General features: G+C 32.3%; 3 protein-coding genes across 3 annotated transcripts in view; 2 read left to right on the top strand and 1 right to left on the bottom strand.

Annotated features, from left to right (window-relative positions):
• LOC123657208 (pyridoxal-dependent decarboxylase domain-containing protein 1-like) overlaps positions 1 to 2303 on the top strand; it is a 31065-nt gene extending 28762 nt beyond the window's left edge. Inside the window, exons 17-18 of the mRNA XM_045592785.1 lie at positions 87 to 208; positions 2028 to 2303. Coding sequence (XP_045448741.1) covers positions 87 to 208; positions 2028 to 2251 — 346 coding nt within the window. The 3' untranslated portion in view covers positions 2252 to 2303. The remainder of the gene's footprint in view (positions 1 to 86; positions 209 to 2027) is intronic.
• A 1831-nt stretch (positions 2304 to 4134) lies between these two features.
• Positions 4135 to 4776, bottom strand: LOC123657332 (40S ribosomal protein S24). Its single transcript, XM_045592899.1, has 2 exons — positions 4630 to 4776; positions 4135 to 4522 (listed from the first exon to the last, which is right to left on the bottom strand). Exons 1-2 carry the CDS (start codon positions 4677 to 4679, stop codon positions 4174 to 4176), a joined length of 399 nt encoding a protein of 132 aa, XP_045448855.1. The 5' UTR covers positions 4680 to 4776; the 3' UTR covers positions 4135 to 4173.
• Positions 4777 to 13578: 8802 nt separating this feature from the next.
• Positions 13579 to 17770, top strand: LOC123657307 (monocarboxylate transporter 14-like). Its single transcript, XM_045592878.1, has 6 exons — positions 13579 to 14039; positions 14139 to 15037; positions 15143 to 15574; positions 15907 to 16128; positions 17045 to 17330; positions 17507 to 17770. Exons 1-6 carry the CDS (start codon positions 13772 to 13774, stop codon positions 17662 to 17664), a joined length of 2265 nt encoding a protein of 754 aa, XP_045448834.1. The 5' UTR covers positions 13579 to 13771; the 3' UTR covers positions 17665 to 17770.
• The last annotated feature ends 874 nt before the right edge of the window (positions 17771 to 18644 follow it).

The following is an 18644-nucleotide window of genomic DNA, read 5'->3' as shown; positions in this document are numbered from 1 at the left end:
CGTGTGTATTGTGCTTATATTTCTGGACGCGGATAAGACTCGTATATTCCATATACTTATTAACTTTATTTTTTAATTTTTTTTAGGACTATAGAAACAAATTTTAAAAACTACAATTTCTGCAACAACGAAAGAATAATGAAAGGAATATTACAAAAGTTGTGTTCTACGTACGATGTCAGCATGATGTCATCTGCAATTTGTAATGGTAACGTTTACAGTGTTACCACAAATTTTATAAAATATTTTCATAATTATTACCTAAGAGATTAAATATTATCCGTAACGTAAAGATGCTGAGCATGGTTAGGTATAACAATGGCGTCGTGGTCGAATATATTTAGTAACACTGGCGTTTTCATATCTAATATCTTTAAACGAGCAATTCTTGTGTATATATATATGCGCCAACAGTTACAGCCATGGATTGTACCTGTTGCGTCGGCGGTTGCGGGTTCGATCCCCGCACATGACAAACATTTGTATTGGCCATACAGGTGTTCGCCGTGGTCTGGGTGTTTGTGCAGTCCTTGTGGGTCTCCCCACCGTGCCTCGGAGAGCACGTTAAGCCGTCGGTCCCGGTTGTTATCATGTACACCTGATAGCAATCGCTACTCATAGTAGGGAATATATCCGCCAACCCGCATTGGAGCAGCGTGGTGGATTAAGCTCTGATCCTTCTCCTACATGGGAAAAGAGGCCTATGCCCAGTAGTGGGATATAAGTAACAGGCTGAAGCAAGCGATATATAATCTAAATCTCGGAAACGGCTCCAACGATTTTCATGAAATTTAGTAAGTATTTAGGTTTTAGGGGCGATAAATCCATCTAGCTAGAATTGATTTTTAGAAAATGTCGTTTTATCCCAGATTTTAGGCAATGAAAAAATTACTACAATATCCGTTAGAATACGAAGGTATGAAAATTTCGCAATTGTCAATAAAGTTGTAATAGCTCAGGTGGGGCAGCGGGCGGTCGAAAGCGACTGACAAGACCACGGTTCAAACCCGTCTGAAGACATTTTTTTTTCTATTTGTACTCGTGATTTTTTATTTAAATAACCAGTTTATATTTTTTATTATTATATCAGTAAAATCGAAAAATATTATTTATATTTTATAAATATGCAATTCGTATTTAAATATGATTTCCAAAAAACAGGATTTACTAAAAATACCGAGCTAAGATCGGTCCCCCAGGTACTTTTGTTTATTCAAGGTTATTAAAAACACATTTAGTAGGTACCTATCTACTTATTAATAATCTCACCATCATTAATTATTATTAACGCTACATGAAATACCTACCTAATTAGTATAACAGTAGTTACTAAATTAGTTATCTGAGTAGCTACTTACTACTTTATATTGTTGATTGATTCAACTTGTGACGTCCTTCTGCTAGCCATAGGACACTTTTTCCATGAAAGAGTCCGACCGTCACCCAACCTCCTTTACTGCGAGTAGGGATATATATTCCCAGCTTTGAATAATCGTTACTATTTACGATACGATATCATGATAAATGCACCACACTGTGTAACACTCATACAGTCTGATGCGTGTCTTCATTTTTAACAATATATTAAGGTAGTGCACAGCAGGATGTACCTGCTCAAAATCTGGAGCAACCCGACTGTACGACGAGAAAGTACCTTCACATAAAAAAGTGCCATACAGAAAATCACAGCCACAAATACTGCTTTCAAGTAGTGTTGTGGTTCTTTGGTAAGTAAGCCAGAGCTCCTGGGGAGTCAGGGATAGGGTCGGCAACACGCTTCTGATCCTTCCAGTGTTGTAAGTGTCTACGAGCTACGGTAACCGCTTATCACCATGTGGGTTTTACGCTTGTTTGCCGACTTAATCGTTAACGATGTGTGTAATAACATTCGGGATCGCGACAACTTTACGTGCTCTCCAAGGCACGGCGGGAAAATCTATAAGGGCGCCTCACGAACTTGTTTTCCCTTACGAAAAACCATTTCGAAGCTACTGTTACTAAATAAGTATCAAAATTAACTTTTTCAGGTTTCGATGTGTACGGCGCACAGTTCTTCTATCCTGTAGAAAAACAAAAAGCTCGAGATTTGTTTACACGAGGAGAATTAGTAAACCAAAAAGCGTATACTTACTACCTTTGGGGACAGGATACCAAAGATTATAAAGTGATGAAAGGCTCACCTTATACAAAATTAGCAAAATTACATTGCCCTAATACTTATAAACTTTATAAAGACAATTTCGGTTTGTGAAATGTAAATATTTTATATGTAAACTAAATAAAAGTAATTTAAACTCTTTGAATAAAACTTTTTATATGATTACACAGCTTAAAGTACACCAGTCAACCACATCTACCAGTCTACATCTACCAGTCAACCTTAAGACGTACAAAATTAAAAAATAGCGTTTAAAAAAACCATAGTTGATTTGTAATGTGTCCCTTGCAAAATAACAAATTGTAAATTAGATCCAAACCTGACAAAGAAAAATATTTCCTATAGGAACTACATAAGAAAAATTAACAAAAATTTTAGGGATACTGGTTCTGTTGTTGAGAATATTAAGAAAGCAAATTTAATCTCCTTGATTTCAATACCACAAAATATGACTGTTGAATGCGAATAAAAATTGTGTGTGTAAAAATTATGACTCGCCATCAACAAAATACAAGCCTTAAACACCATTGTGTTTGCTTGCAAACGATAAAAAACTAACTTCAATTACATCGACAAATAAAACAACTTAGGAAGACAACAAAACAATTATCATCATATGATTAGAAAAAGAATCATTACCATCGGTGAACCCTGTAAAAAATTATGTTGTAACACAAAAAAATACAGTCGAATGAGAAATTTCTCCTTTCTTTCGGTAAAAAGATTAGTACAATTTATTATTATTTAATTAATAATCGACTTCAAAAAAGGAGGTTGCTCAATTTGAGAAGTATATCAACACCAACCCTCCGCCCTCTACCTCTTTCCAACTCCGATTATACTTCCACATGAAGAAAGTTGCCTGTGCCTAGCATAGATGTTACAGGCTGAATCATAACCAATAATAGTTTGGTTTTATCTTGTTTCTTGCCCAACACAAACGTTCAAAGTATCTGATAGGTAATTATTATAATTACCTATAAGATAATCTTATTATGAATAATAAGTAAATTATTCGTAAGTTTTGTAAACATTATGGCTCTAACCAAACTTCATGTACAATTTCACAAATAGCATAAAGTAGTTAAATTTTACACAAGTATTCATAAGAATGTATTATATATTTAGTTGTAGTATCTTACTAAAAGTGTAACCTAATGCGGGTGATTGTTATTTAATTTATACATAGGTTAACAACAAATAAAAATTATTTCTTTTAATTAATTAATAATAGTCAATATTAAACTTGACGCAATGGTCAGAGCACTGGTTTGTAGTGTTGCGGGTTCGATCCCTGCACATGACAAACATTTATATTGGCCATACAGATGTTTGCCGTGGTCTGGGTGTTTGTGCAGTTCTTGTTGGTCTGGAGAGCACATTAAGCCATCGGTCCCAGTTGTTATATGCACATGATAGCTATAATTACTCATAGTAGGGAATTACCAATGATTTGGAATGTAAATTCTGTAGAGAAGTATTGGTTATAAACTCCAGAGAAACTCTTCAAAAATAATTTGTTCTGTTATAAAATTTGTGTACTTCGTGAAATATATTCTTGAACCAAATGATATGCTTAAGCTAAAAAAATATTTTTAGTAAAAACTAAGTTTATTTACTGGCAATTTTAAAATTGAACAATAAACACAATTATAAGTTAAATACAATCAAGATTATCGACTGTGCACTATGTCTTATAAATTATAAAAGATAACAAAAACACCATTGTAAGCAAATAGATAGCGGAAACTAGCTGTATTTTGTGTAAAATATCACTTATTAATAATGTGACATTAACTATCTGTAAATAATTATTTCCTAAATTGTGAATGGTAAAGTGGTAATATTGTGATGTAAAATACCAAAAACGTGTCTCAAAAAAATTGACAGCTGAAGTCGATATCTCATAACCTTATTGAATCAGTTGAGCTTAGTTTTTAAGTAAATTAGGAAGTATGTAAATACAAACACAAAAATGAAGTTTTTATCTTTATTTACTTACAAATATAAACAGATTACTTCTTGGCGCTGGCTCCCACCTTGGATTTCTTGGTACCACGCACCTTCTTCATTCTGTTTTTACGTTCCTTACGCTGTTTGCATGTTGGCCTCTTCTTTTCATAGAGTCCGTGGCGAGTCAGTCTGTGTTTAGGCTCAAATTTCTTGGCCAAGTCCAAGGTGTCATAAATTAAGGCGAAACCGGTAGATTTACCACCTCCGAAGTTTGTTTTAAAGCCGAAGACAAACACGACATCGGGTGTCACCTTGTACATTTTCGCGAGCTTTTCACGGATTTCTGTTTTGCTAACAGTCGGTTTGCCTGGATGGAGGACATCGCAAACCATCTGCTTGCGCGCCAACAACCTAGAAATATCACAAAAGTCATCAGACATAACCTGTCACAGACATATAGGTCTCATATTGCAAATCACAACACGTTTCTTCCAGAAGTTTAATGTATGAATATTTACCTGTTGGTCATAAATTTGCGAGTGCGAATAGTCGCCGTTCCTTCACTCATTTTTGAATTATTTTAGAGATTTCGGCGCAACGTACGCACGTGCCTCTAACAACTCCACAAGGAAAAAGAACGTGTCAGTGTTGCTTGATATACCACAGAGTAATACCATAATGGCACAGACCTAAAAAGTTGTGATTTGTCTTAAAAATGTTATAAAATTAAAAATGTGTAAATAGTTAAAAATGTGTAAAATTTAAAAATTATGATGTACTAATATGTGTATTAAATCAAATATTTATCAATTTTTTGATAGAAGTGTTTTAAAATTAACTTTATGCGTAGGAAATAACTTGAAACTAATAGTCGAATGCAAGTTGAATGTCAACAATTTTTAACTTTCCCAATGTAAAAAATGATTTTTATTTCTAACAAAAACAGCTAGTTAATGGCTAGTCAACGTAAATTTAAATTCTATTTTCTAAAACATTTCAAAAATAATTTTATTATTTGTAGTAGCAGTTTTCATAGACATTTATTGTCCTATATATTTGTAAATAGAAGTTTCGGATAGTTGTAATTTGTAACATTCATCAATTTATTAATTTATTAATTTTCCAGAAGTAAAATAAAAATTTTAATCATCAAAATTTAATAGGCCCATTTTGACATTTGTCATCGTGATATAAATACCGAAGTAACCCTACGACTCGGTAGGTACTCGATACTTACGACAAATCGATTCAAGTTTGTGTAAGTATTAGAGCGATTTGATTGTATAATGCAAAGTGCATTGAAATAATATAATATTGTAGGTAATTTGAAATGATACAGTAGTACGTCTTGAATGATAGATCTGGCTAATGGGATCACTTTCAAACCAAAAGGACACTTAAAGACTGATTAGTAAACTATTTATTTTAACTCAAACGTTTTGAATTTATTTTTGATTAAACGTATCCATTATAAAATTTATATAAAAATACAAAAGTTATGTCAGATAACTAGACATGTTACTTCTTAAAGCGATTTTCACAGAATCATAAAATATGACACAATTCAATCTAAACAAATAAAATAACATTCCAAATTTAAAGTAATTCAAACATAATACATTTAAAACCAAACAGATCAGAGTTGACATCAAAAGAGTATGTATAATCTGAGATTACCAATCAACAGTACGAAAGGTCAATATTTGTCTTCTTTCAATTATTTACATTGTTTTCTAATGGTTACGCAAATTTCACACATTATAATAAAAAAACTTTTTCGGATTTTATCGCGGTATATAAGATTCTGGACATGGTCCTCCCGTGACAAAAGTTGTTGCATTAATTTTTTTACTTACAATAACACTTATTCATCATTACAGCCTATACAGTCCACTGCTGGACATAGGCCTCCACAAGTTCGCGCCAAAAATAGCGCGAACTCATGTGTTTTGCCCATAGTCAGTCACCACGCTAGGCAGGCGGGTTAGTGACCGCAGAGCTGGCTTTGTCGCACCGAAGACGCTGCTGCCCGTCTTCGCCCTGTGTATTTCAAAGCTAGCAGTTGGATGGTTATCCCGCCACCGGTCGGCTTTTTAAGTTCCAAGGTGGTAGCGGAACTGTGTTATCCCTTAGTCGCCTCTTACGACACCCACGGGAAGAGAGGGGGTGGCTATATTCTTTAGTACCGTAGCCACACAGTACAACATTTACTCATTCACAAAAAAATCAAGAAAAACGAAGTTATTAAATCAATTGTCGAATCAATTTCATCGGATGATGAGCCTAAATCGTCAGTTGAGCTATCGTCACCTGTAAATAATATAATTATTTCATCTCCAATTACATTATCAATATTGTCGTCTGTCTCCTACGATCTTCCTTTATTGTTTTTCGAGTTTTTTCTACCACTTTTACAGTCTTCTTTGGCAATTTTGGCACAAGATTCTTTCAGCAATCTCATTATTTTGTTAGTGGAGAATGGCAGCTTTGTATTCTGACATGCTGTGTATCCTTTGACTTGAGCATTGATACACACACACACACACACACACACACACACACACACACACACACACATATATATATATATATATAGGATGATATAGTTAAAGAATGATTAATTAAGTACCTAGTCTGTAAAATTTAAAAGTGACTTTGTTTTGATGTTGAGTTTATATAATAAACTATACCAAAATAAAGTACCTAGGTACTTACTGGAAACTTACTAGGATGTTTATTTTTTGCATTCCTCATACTCAACTACAAAGGTCAATGTCAGAGTTCAGTTTATAAGTGATTTCCCATAGGACAAAACAAATCAAGTAAAAAGGTTATGATCGTAAGAACATTTACAACACTACAATAAATCATCTATAATAAATAAAAATGCGCATACCTCGAGAATGGCTCGACCAATTCGGCTAATTTATTTTTTGTGTTTTCCTTAAGGCCCACGGAAGGTTTTAATACTAAAAAATATATATATATCAATTTTTTACTATTAACTTTTAACAGAACGAATTCTCTCCGGGCAGCTAGTTTATAATATATACATATACATAAATAGCTTATATATAGTTATGGTGTACAAAGAGATAAATATTATATAAAAAAAATTATGTGGTGTCGTTATGGGACACCAGGTAGGAACGAAGTTCCTTCGGATAGTATAGAAGCAACACAATTTGAAAATATTGAATTATATATATATTTTCTAGGTTTTGATTTTTTTTAAATTTTGTTGATTGGCTTAAGTGCATAAAAGTATTTAAGAAATTTAGTATTTTAGAAAATAACAAATACCGTAAAATAAAATAAATCAAACAAAATAATAATATTAATAATTCAAACTATTAAGTGAAATAAAAAACATAGGTATGTCTTTATTTATTTTTGTCGACAGTATAAAATTACATAACAAATTTAAAAAAGTTTACTAGTAATATTTTAGTTTTACAAACGTCATATTATACAGTCGTGTGACTGATATTACGTCACCTCCGTTATATATTCATCTTACGGTTTTAGTATCACATTTTTTTCAGTTCGGTCGCCCAGCCAAGTCAAGCCTGCCGTAAGGAACTTCGTTCTAAAAAAGTTTTATTTTTTTATTTATTTACTGCACAAAAATCTTAAACCTAACACTAGCATCCCGCTCCGGCTTTTATCTCGAAATGCAATTTATGAACAAACAAAATAAATCATTCAATAATTACTTACTTTAGAAAATCTAAAATCATTTACTCACCTTAACGATGTTTTGGGGACATAATTTCTAATCATATTTTTTTTATCAAAAAGAGTTTCTAGCCGCATAATATTTAATACTATGAAGAAGTGAGATAATAAAAGAACCTACGTAAATTTTTCGAGCTCTTTAATTTATTCTCTTGTATTTGGTTGTACAGATTGAGTACATCATCATCATCATCATCATTTCAGCCTATTGCAGTCCACTGCTGGACATAGGCCTCCAAAAGTTCGCGCCAATAATGGCGCGAACTCATGTGTGTTGCCCATAATCACCACGCTGACTGCTGGTGACTGCAGGGCTGGTTTTGTCGCTACTAAGACGCTGCTGCCCGTCTTCGGCCTGTGTATTTCAAAGCCAGCAGTTGGATGGTTATCCCGCCATCGATCGGCCTCATAGGTTCCAAGGTGGTAGTGGAACTGTTATCTCTTAGTGCCTCTTACGACACCCACGGGAAGAGAGAAGGTGGCTATATTCTTCAATGCCGTAGCCACATAGCACACATATTGAGTACGGCGACCTCTAATGGGTTATTTTTATGGTAGGTAACTGAGAAATGACATCGTAGTGTGTATTTGTTATTGTAATTTAACAAAGATATAAAGGATCCGCCTTACTTTATTTTCAAAAACTTTATTCAATATATTGCTAATAAATTTAGCAGGCGTCTTTTAGATACTTGAATAATAGCTACTAAAATTATACAGGCGTCAAGAAAATAAATATTATTTTTGTATATTTATACTTATTTAAAGTGTATTTTCGTATAATCAGGTAGCGAAGCAACTAAAGTAGAATACTTTTGCAACACCAATCTACATGTTTGAGAAAAATAAAATGTTTAAGAACAACATGTTTGAGAAGAATTAAATGTTTTTAAACATACAGCCATCTTACTTTTTACATAGTCCATAATCACTTACCCATACATAGCCCCTAACGTATACTCTTGATTAAATTTTCTAATTCAATTGAAATACACTTTACTGCAATTTATGTAGAAATTTCTTCATCCAATAGGTAGGTATGACTTGTTTTCATAGGCTAAAGGCTATAAATAATTTGACTATAGAACGGTTAGCATTCTGGTGTTGAAGTTCGTGAAGGTATCTAAACAATAGCGATTGCGGATTTAATTTCCGCTCGGAGTAGATATTTCTACTTGACCAGACCGGAAGGTTTGGGCGTTTTTCCTCGTGGCTCTAGTCGCCGTGCCTCAGAGAGCACGTAAAGCTGTCGGTTCCAGTTGCTATTATAATTATTATAAATCCATAATAGCGATCGTTACTCATAATAGAAAATATGTTTACTAAACCACTGTGTAGCAGCATGGTGGACTAAGCTTTGACTCTTCACCTATATTTAGAAAAAGCCTATGCTGTGGGACTATTACTGGCTGAATCAAACTATCAAACAATCTCAACAACGGTCAGTCGGAAACGCGGGTTCGAACCCCGCTGGAGCGGTCAATTTTTGATATGATATTCAAAAATGTTTAGAATTCCTAATGTGTGGGTAACACAAAAATAAAAAATCGTAGATATCAAACAATCGTTATAATTTATATAACACTGATAAAACAAAAACTTATTGAATAGGTAACTATATATTATATCATATATACCGACCTATAATTATCTAATATATCGATCAAAAAAAAGAAAAGAAAAAACATTAAAATTTATAAATATAAAATTGTAAGTATCATAAAAATCGCACAGATAATTATGTAAGTCTTACGTTAATTCAATATTGAAACCTTGACCTCTAAACTCAATCTGTATAATTATTTATGGCTGCTTAGAATAATAGGGCCTTGGTACTTTTAATATATCCTAAAGTAGACGTGGCCAGAAATGATCATATCATTTTCGCTATCTTAATTAAAATGTTGCATATAATATATTGTAAGTAGGTAGGTATAAGATGTGTTTACGCTCATAACTTTCGGGCGACTGCATCCAATTGGGTTTCTTGCACCAAATTGTTTTTTTTTGTATATTGTTTGTAGAATAAAAAAAAATTAGAAGAAGACTATCAAAGTGAAAACTGTAATTTTTATTTTTATTTTGTTCGACCATCTAGTAAACTAACTAGGCAAGGAAAAATGTGTAATAACATACAAGGTAGAACAGTTAAGAGTATTTTCTAATAATAAATCCTTCTTAGTGTGTGTTTAACATGACGTATTGTATAATGTATACATATGTATAATATATACATTTGTATCTTTAATACTGCTAAATATTAGGTACATAGAGTAAGAATTTTTAATAGTTACATTCATTTTAGTTGAAATATTTAAAAATGTACCTATATTGAAAAAAAAAAAAAAAATTAAACAAATAATAATTGACGACAATTTGATTACGAAATTATTATTTATTTAAGAATTGAGGTCGGGATATTGGGTTAGTTTTAAGACATAGGTACCTATATCGTATAAATATCTTTCACTTTAATTGTTTACTATAATATATACTAATATAGTACCTATGTTTGATGGATTAAACATGCTAATATCTATACTTAATGATCCGATTTTAAAGCCTGTTTCTCGAAGAAAGTTGAAAATGTTAAATGATGATATAACGTTACGATGCACAAAAGTAAAACAGAAAAAAGGAACATAAATGAACATATGCAAGTGGTTGCAGAGGTTGGTAATTTAGTATTTTATTTCTTATTCTATAAATTGCATTCAAAGGTACGATAACCTTATATTACCGAAGCCTTTTAATACATGTATAATAGGTAACTATAGAATTAAAAGTTATACAGTCGTGGTCTACATATTATATGTATGTATGAACAATTCCGTATAAAAATTAAATAAGTATCTAGGTAAGAAAATTGTGTCTGTTCTAAAAGAGTCAATAATAATGATAATAACTACCTACGTTAGTATATAACTCGCAGTTATTAACGCTCGCCTCACAAGCGTTTGTACCTGTCGTAGCCGACATGAAACAAATATAAACAAAAAAAAACAGTAAGAAAAAAAATTATAAACCAATAATAAAATAGCTGTGAGAAAATGAGGTCAAAACAGAGATGAATGATACATGTGTTACAATGATAAAATGTGTTAACTGTGTTTGTGTGCATGTGAATGTGAACGCTTCTGTGTTTGCTGTGTGTGTTTTTGTGATTCATTTTAGCCACTTATATATACATAGCAAATGGTAAGTTAATGTAATACAGAGGTTTTCCATCTGATAGTAAACTAAAACACGATTTATATAATATTATGTATAAGTGTGTCATTAACAACTTAGCCACAGTGTCAACAATTTTCATAACATCATTACGAAATAAGTGTGCTATAATATAAACGCATTACGTTCGAAACCTAAGCTCACAGCTATATCCCCATGGAGGTATTTGTTCATAAACAGGGGGATATGGGGTCTACGTCATAGACCACCCCATATCGATCGAAAGAGGCGCCGTTAGGTATATAGCAACCAGTCTGAATTTCATGTCTTTCCTTTTGAGACGCGCTTTTGCGTAGTGATCTGATTCAGAGTTGCTGCTATATTTGATTCTTCAGTCTTGTGTTATTTGCAAGTAAGTTATTTTTTAATTTGTGTTATATTTTTATTTAATTAAAGATACAGGCTTGTTAATAGATAATGTTAACCTACTAATAGATATTATTGCGTGTTAATACACTGCATTAATATCATTTATTGAAAAGGTTATGCGTTAAAAGGATTAAGTATTGTATATATTTCTTAAAAGATTAAGAAGATTCCTAAAAAGATTTTTTTTTTTGTACCTAATTAAGTTAATTTATATTGCATACGTCGTTTCTTTATAAATTCTTATCAGTAAATAATTAAATCAATTTGATCCAGTGAATGGCCAACATTAATATAGTTTTAGATATAATCAGCTTCCCACTGGATACCTACTTAATTAAATAGACATTTTCCTAACGTTTTCATACGTACGTTCCATCAACATTTTTATATGCGGTTAGAATGAAAGCTACATAAATGAAAACCGTTTCATAAAACTGAAAACTAAAAAATTAGTACGAACAACTTTAATATGGATAGGATTTTGCCAGAAGTTGCTTTTGTAACGTAAGTAAATAATGAGAAAAAGATGAAGTATTGCATTTGATGTCGAAGTTTTTGGTGTTCATTTCCTCGGTTACCATAGTATTATTTTAATATACAGTCGACGCTCGTCAATCCGAAACTCAGGGGACTCGAAAAATATTACGAATTATCGAGTGTTCGAAATATCAAATGGTTCGAAATTTTTGAGAGAAAATAAATCGACTGGCCCTACGTAGGTATAATATCGAAATTGAAAAAAGGTACTTTACATTTTTTGCGCTGAATGATTTGTTAAGTATTGATATTGAGTATAAAGCTCATGAAAAATGTGATTTTATGTGTATTTAATAGCATTTTCTTCTCTTTTTTATTTGAAAATATACATAAAAAGTACTTTTTTCATGCAACAAAAAAAATGGAAAATTTTCAGTTTCGATACTGTACGTAGGGACAGTCGAAATAAAACTTCGAATGATTAAGTGTTGATCAATTATTACATACAAAATTAACTGCTATCCTTTAACAATGACAAAAGTCACATTTCTTCTCACCTCTCTCTACTTTTTCGATTAACTTCTTCTTTTCAGCAATTGTCTAGGATTTATACTTTTTAGGACTCATAACTTACACAAACTTATAATCTGTATACAACAAAAAAGTAACAGTAACTGAAACTTAACTAAACAAACCAATTCGTGCGGAAGTGTGTGTCAAACTAATTATAATAAAAAAAGACTCGTGTACGATGATACATGCATTTATAAATTTGAACTTGTCTCGAAATGTACCTACTTACAAGCTTTCTGTTTTTTTCTCTCTGTAACTTTGAATTGTCATGTGTTTGACGCCGATGAGTTCGAATTAACGCAACGTTTTGTTACGTAGCAATGGTTTTTTCGTTCGAATTACCAAGTATATAAAAATGTATAGATTTAGTTCGAAATATAAAGATATTTTGTAGGGAACTCGTGATGACTTTGAATTATAGAGGTTCTAATTATCGCAGGTTTGAATTAACGAGAGTCGACTGTATATAATTCTTCTGTACGTGTGTCGTCACCTAAGTGCTCCTTTTAAACGGTTCAAACCAAATGGTTCAAATTTCAAATTTCGAGTGTACCTACATTTTAACGGGTTCATGGATGGTTGAAAACACAATTGGATCTGTTCCCGTAATATTTTACAAAAAAGCTATGTCAAATGCTTCGTTAAATTAAGATTTGGATTACAATTCTGTGACGGGAATGAATTAAGATAGGCAACTAGCGATTAAATTAATTTTATAGCGTTAAGATTCATGCATAAAATATGTAGTATTGTACTTAATTGAGTAATCCTAAAGCTTAGTAAAGTATGTATACTCGTATACTATTGTACATACTCCTAAATAAGTTTTCTTATATACATAAAAGATTGCAAATTTTTTTAAGTCATTCTGATTTGTATTATAAGTACTGTTTTCATACTAGGACGACCAAAAACACTTACTTATAATGATGATGATGTACAAAATTCTTTAATGTTTCTGTTTGTTTCAGATGCTAGAACTACGGGTCACGTGACAATAAATAGGACGAATCTGTGACGCAGTTGCGTCACTGCTACGAATAGTTTTATATGGGCTATCTTTGTTATAATACCTGGCTTTTCATACGCTTATTAATGATTTTGGAGCAAAATAAACCGAACACTCTCAAATTAAACAGTGCAGCGAGACAATCTTGCCGATACTTGGCCAGAGATCCAAGGTTAAGAAGCTAATTACTCAAAAATATATAATATCCAGTATTATTCCATATATTCCAATTGAACAGTGCGAATAGTGTATAATTTAATAAAATGGAATCAGAGAAAGATAGCCCCACTGTAGTTTTAAGAAATAGAGCGCTACGCGAGAGAGTTGGAGAGCAAGATGCAGTTCGTGTATCGTTACTAACTGATACTACTTCAGGAATCATCAGAGGTGACGGTGATTCAACCAGTGTCAGTACAACTACATTCTCTAGCCCAGAAATTGAAATCAGTAATAAGGAACTTGGACCACAAATTAACGACAAAAAAATGTGTAAAAGTGTGCAAAATGAAGAAGATTTTGATGGAATAAAATGTGTTAAAAACATTAAAAATGTAAATGGTTTTTATCATGATAATTCATTGAATAAGTATCCATTTGAATTAGTGGAAGTAGATAAAATTAAAATCAAAGATGAAAAGCTTATAACAACTGATGATAAAAAAGTAATTATACCCGATGGTGGTTGGGGCTGGATCGTAGTGAGTTCATCGTTCATAATATCAATGATTGCCGATGGAATCAGCTTTTCATTTGGGCTTTTATACATAGAGTTTTTGGATGAATTTAAAGAAAGTAAATCAACAACCGCTTGGATAGGCAGTCTTTTTATTGCTGTTCCACTACTATCAGGACCAGTGATGAGTGCTCTAGTAGATCGATATGGTTGTCGGAGTATGACAATGTTAGGAGGTATTATTTCATCTCTAGGTTTTGTACTGGCTTCGATTTCAACTACGCTAGAAATGATGATGATAACTTTTGGTGTCATAGCAGGATTAGGCCTTGGACTCGTGTATGTCACTGCGGTAGTTTCGATTGCTTATTGGTTCGATAAGAAAAGAAATCTGGCCGTAGGCTTAGGAGCTTGTGGGACAGGTGTAGGTACATTTATATACGCTCCAATGACGCAGTATTTTATTGATGAGTATGGATGGCGAGGTACAATTCTGCTTCTTTCGGGAACATTATTGAACTTATGTGTATGTGGGGCCGTTATGCGCGATCCAGAATGGTGGATATTAGAACAGAAAAAGCATAGAAATGGTAAAGATGACGACAGAAGTAAAGAAGAAATAAAATCAAGAAATTCAAGTTCTGTTTCTATTGCAAATGGTTATGATACAGACATTTCAACCCACGGAAAAAGTATGAAGCGGTTGATCGACAAGGGTTTTTCTCCTGAAAAAGTAATAAAAGATGAAGTTGCAAATATACTTCGACATGAAAAATTGATTTTATCGAGCACGCAGCATAAAAAATCAAAATCTGTATCATTAGACAATATACCAACCTACCTGAATACTAAAAAGGTTAATAAAACATTAATTTACATTATTTAAGAAGAGTAGATATCCATAATTATTTCATTTTATTAAGGAAAGAAGAACGTACATTAAAATCTTTTTTTTTTTCAGATGTCTCTGATGGCTATGGAATCTTTCGAAAGTTATGAAAGCAATGAAATTGTTGGGCATAACAGACACCAAATAGTTAAATTTACACAAGATGTAATGCAAAGGGCACGATCTGAAAAAATAGATTATCAGAATGATAATCTAGTAGAAAACTCTCAACTAAGACACCCAAAAGTTGGTCAAATAAGAAAATATGTATCTGAAAATAAAGAAAATAGGCCTTTGTTAAAACAAGATAGCAGGGAAAGTAAACGAGAGTGGTTAAAAAAACAACTATCAATAAATCACCATTATTTAAAAGATCTCAAAGTGCCCTTGAATTCCATTAGCCATAGAAACGCTATGCTCAATATTAAAGGTTATAAATTGAAGGCGTCCTCATGTCCTGATATCTTTAAGAACTCAATGATAACAGTAAATGAACACGAAGTGGTAATTAGACCTTTAAAAATTACTTTTTCTAGGCGTATAGATTAGTTTATCTAATTATATATATGTATTTATTATTTAAATACTAAAGTAAATAATTTTTAATGTTTATAAGACTTACAGCAAATAAAATAGTTGGATTAGGTTACGAAAAAGCAAGGGAAATGCTGCATCGATATGTTGTTCATATTTATGAACTTAAGTATCAGAAGTAACAACATACGTATAAAAATTTACTAACTAAACACTATGTTTACAAAAGTCTGATATATCTACTGTCTACATTTACTATCTATTGTGAATATTTTTTTAATACATTTAAATTTTATTTACAGGAATGGTACACAGAATGCGTCAGTTGCTGCAGTGATATGTTCAATATATCGCTCTTCAAAAAAATTACGTTTAATCTTCTCTGCTTTGGGACTGTTATTATTTTTGTCTGGTTTATCGTACCTTACTTCTATCTTGCGGAACATATGATACATGAGGGTTATTCAGAAGACGACGGAGCTTTCATGTTAAGTCTAATTGGAATAACTAACACAATTGGAATGGTAAGATATTAATGTAAACATTTTAAAATAGAACTTATTTGCAACTACGAGTACGCAGTCGTGAACTATCTACGATGTATTTTGTCACATTTTTTTATTAATTAGAGTTTTAAATCAAAATCAAAAATATCTTTATTCAATTAGGCTTAAAAAATACCGTGGAATTGTCATTTTACAAATTAAAATTTTAATTATTTTAAAAGTGAAATTACCACCGGTTTGGAATAAAGATTCTGCAGAGATGAATAGGCAAAAAACTTTGCAGTTAATTTAAAAAAAAAAAAACAGTATAAGCTGTGTTTTTATACTTTTATATTTGTTTATATATTGCATGAAGTAGGTACAGCGTCACTAAATCCACACATCTTTATCATCTAAGTTGGCTTATTATTACTACTCAAGAGCTACTTACTGCTACTACTTGTTAAAGTTATAGATCAAACTAATAACTATTAAGAATAATGATTAGTCCATGTTAATATTCATGTTTAAATAGCCACAAAATCAAAAGGAGATCTCATTTCAGAACAGTTTTAAACGGTTAGTAAAAGATATTGACCAAACTGAGTAATGTAAACATAATTTACGGAATAAATTATGGCCGTTACAACTTTATTGCTGTATTTATGGTCTGCGGACGATAAATTCCTATATGACAAAAGCTTTATACGTTGGTTAAATGTGTACTCAAAACAAACTTGAGAAAATGTATTTGTGCCAAATTCTTGAATTTTCCTGTCTAAATTCATTTTGAGAACTGCACTGTTGCATATATTTTCATGTTGACATAAATTTTAATTAATTATATCTTTTAAGAATTGTATTGAAATCGAAATCATATTTCAATTACGAATACGATCATATTTAGATTATAAATATTCGTCAATTATTTATTTACTATTTATTAATTTTTCAGGTATCTCTGGGCTGGATAGGTGATTTTCCACAAGTCTCTATTGGAAATCTTTACGCTGTCTGTCTTGTCCTCTGTGGCGTATCTGTTGCTGCGATACCTCCAGCCGCTTCTAGTTACTGGGTTTTAGCCTCTGTTTCCGCAGCATTCGGGTTGCTTTTTGCAGCGTCCTTTACATTTACACCCAGTCTCTTGGTAAAATTGGTCTCCTTGGATGATTTTACATCTGCTTATGGATTAGTTTTGTTGGCTCAAGGGATAGGTCATTTAATTGGACCACCTTTGTCAGGTAAGTAGCGTTATAGTCTCCATTGGCTATATTTTTTATCATTTATAATGTACAAATATACTTACATGTTACTTAAAACAGTTTTATGTCACGTTTGTTAGTAACTGTTTGCAATTTTATAAACTGTTTTATATATGCTTGGGCAAATCATCTGGTTATTTTTACATTTTTCGTAGGTCTCATTTACGACCTAACTCTTTCCTGGGAACTGTCTTTCTATTTGGCTGGCGGTTGGATAATCGTGGCTGGAGTCTTTATCGCCTTTATACAACCTGTTAGAAATTATCAACAGAAGCGTTTGATTGCTGAAGAGTGCGAATCCAGTATGGCCTAAAGTTGAAAGAAGACCATAACGACCACAGGATACGGAATTTGTTTTTATAAACAATATATAAAGGTGCTAATATACCTGAAGATAATTAATAACAATATATTGAATTAAGAATTCGTTGATTTGTAATTGAATGAAAACGCGCTTCTCTGTAATTCTATTGTATAGAAAAGTGTGATACGTTTAAATAAGCGCCCAATCATACGCTGAAGTTTATCAGCCTCTTGAAATAGACAAAGTATAACATTCGTAATGTAGTATTCGATATCTGTTTGTTTTATAGCAATGAAGTCTAATTGCAAAATGTTTTCCTTTTGTCATAACTAAGGTAGTGTACAATATATTATAATCCTTGAAATAATTATGCACACCAAAATTTACTAATAATATTACAATTGGTTTTATCAATTACTATAGTATAGTATATATTTTAAGATAATAGGGGGTATGAATTTAATAACATTAACTATAACTATATAAACAGTAATTTAACCTGTCAACAATGTGGTCAAATCTTCACAGCTAAAGTTGGCTACATAAGCCAATATGAGCCAAGCACGGAAGTTTAACTGAGGTATGGCACAACAGCAAATTTCCTGCTCAAAATATGGAGCAGATCGCCTGGGATAGTACCTCGACCTTACAGAAGAATACAGCTAAATAATACTGTTTCCAAGCAGTGTTGTGTTCCTGTTGATGAGTAAGGTGATCAAAGCTCCTGGGGGCAATTGAGGGTAGAGTCGGCAACGCGCTTGCGATGCTTCTGGTGGTGCAGGTGTCTATAAGCTACGGTAATCGCTGATGGTAACATCAGGTGAGCCGTACGCTTGTTTGCCGAGCTAGTTTTATAAAAAAAAAGCCGCCGTAGCCGAAAACGGCAAGGGCGACTACTATGATATAGTATACAAGAATTTATTATAAGATAGATAAGTAGAATTTACATTTGGCAACGTGCTTGTAATACTCCTTGTGTTACGAGCGTT

This window comes from Melitaea cinxia, chromosome 10, assembly GCF_905220565.1.
Source record: "Melitaea cinxia chromosome 10, ilMelCinx1.1, whole genome shotgun sequence".
Classification (NCBI taxonomy): Eukaryota; Metazoa; Arthropoda; class Insecta; order Lepidoptera; family Nymphalidae; genus Melitaea; species Melitaea cinxia.
This window is presented reverse-complemented; position numbering and strand designations above follow the sequence as displayed.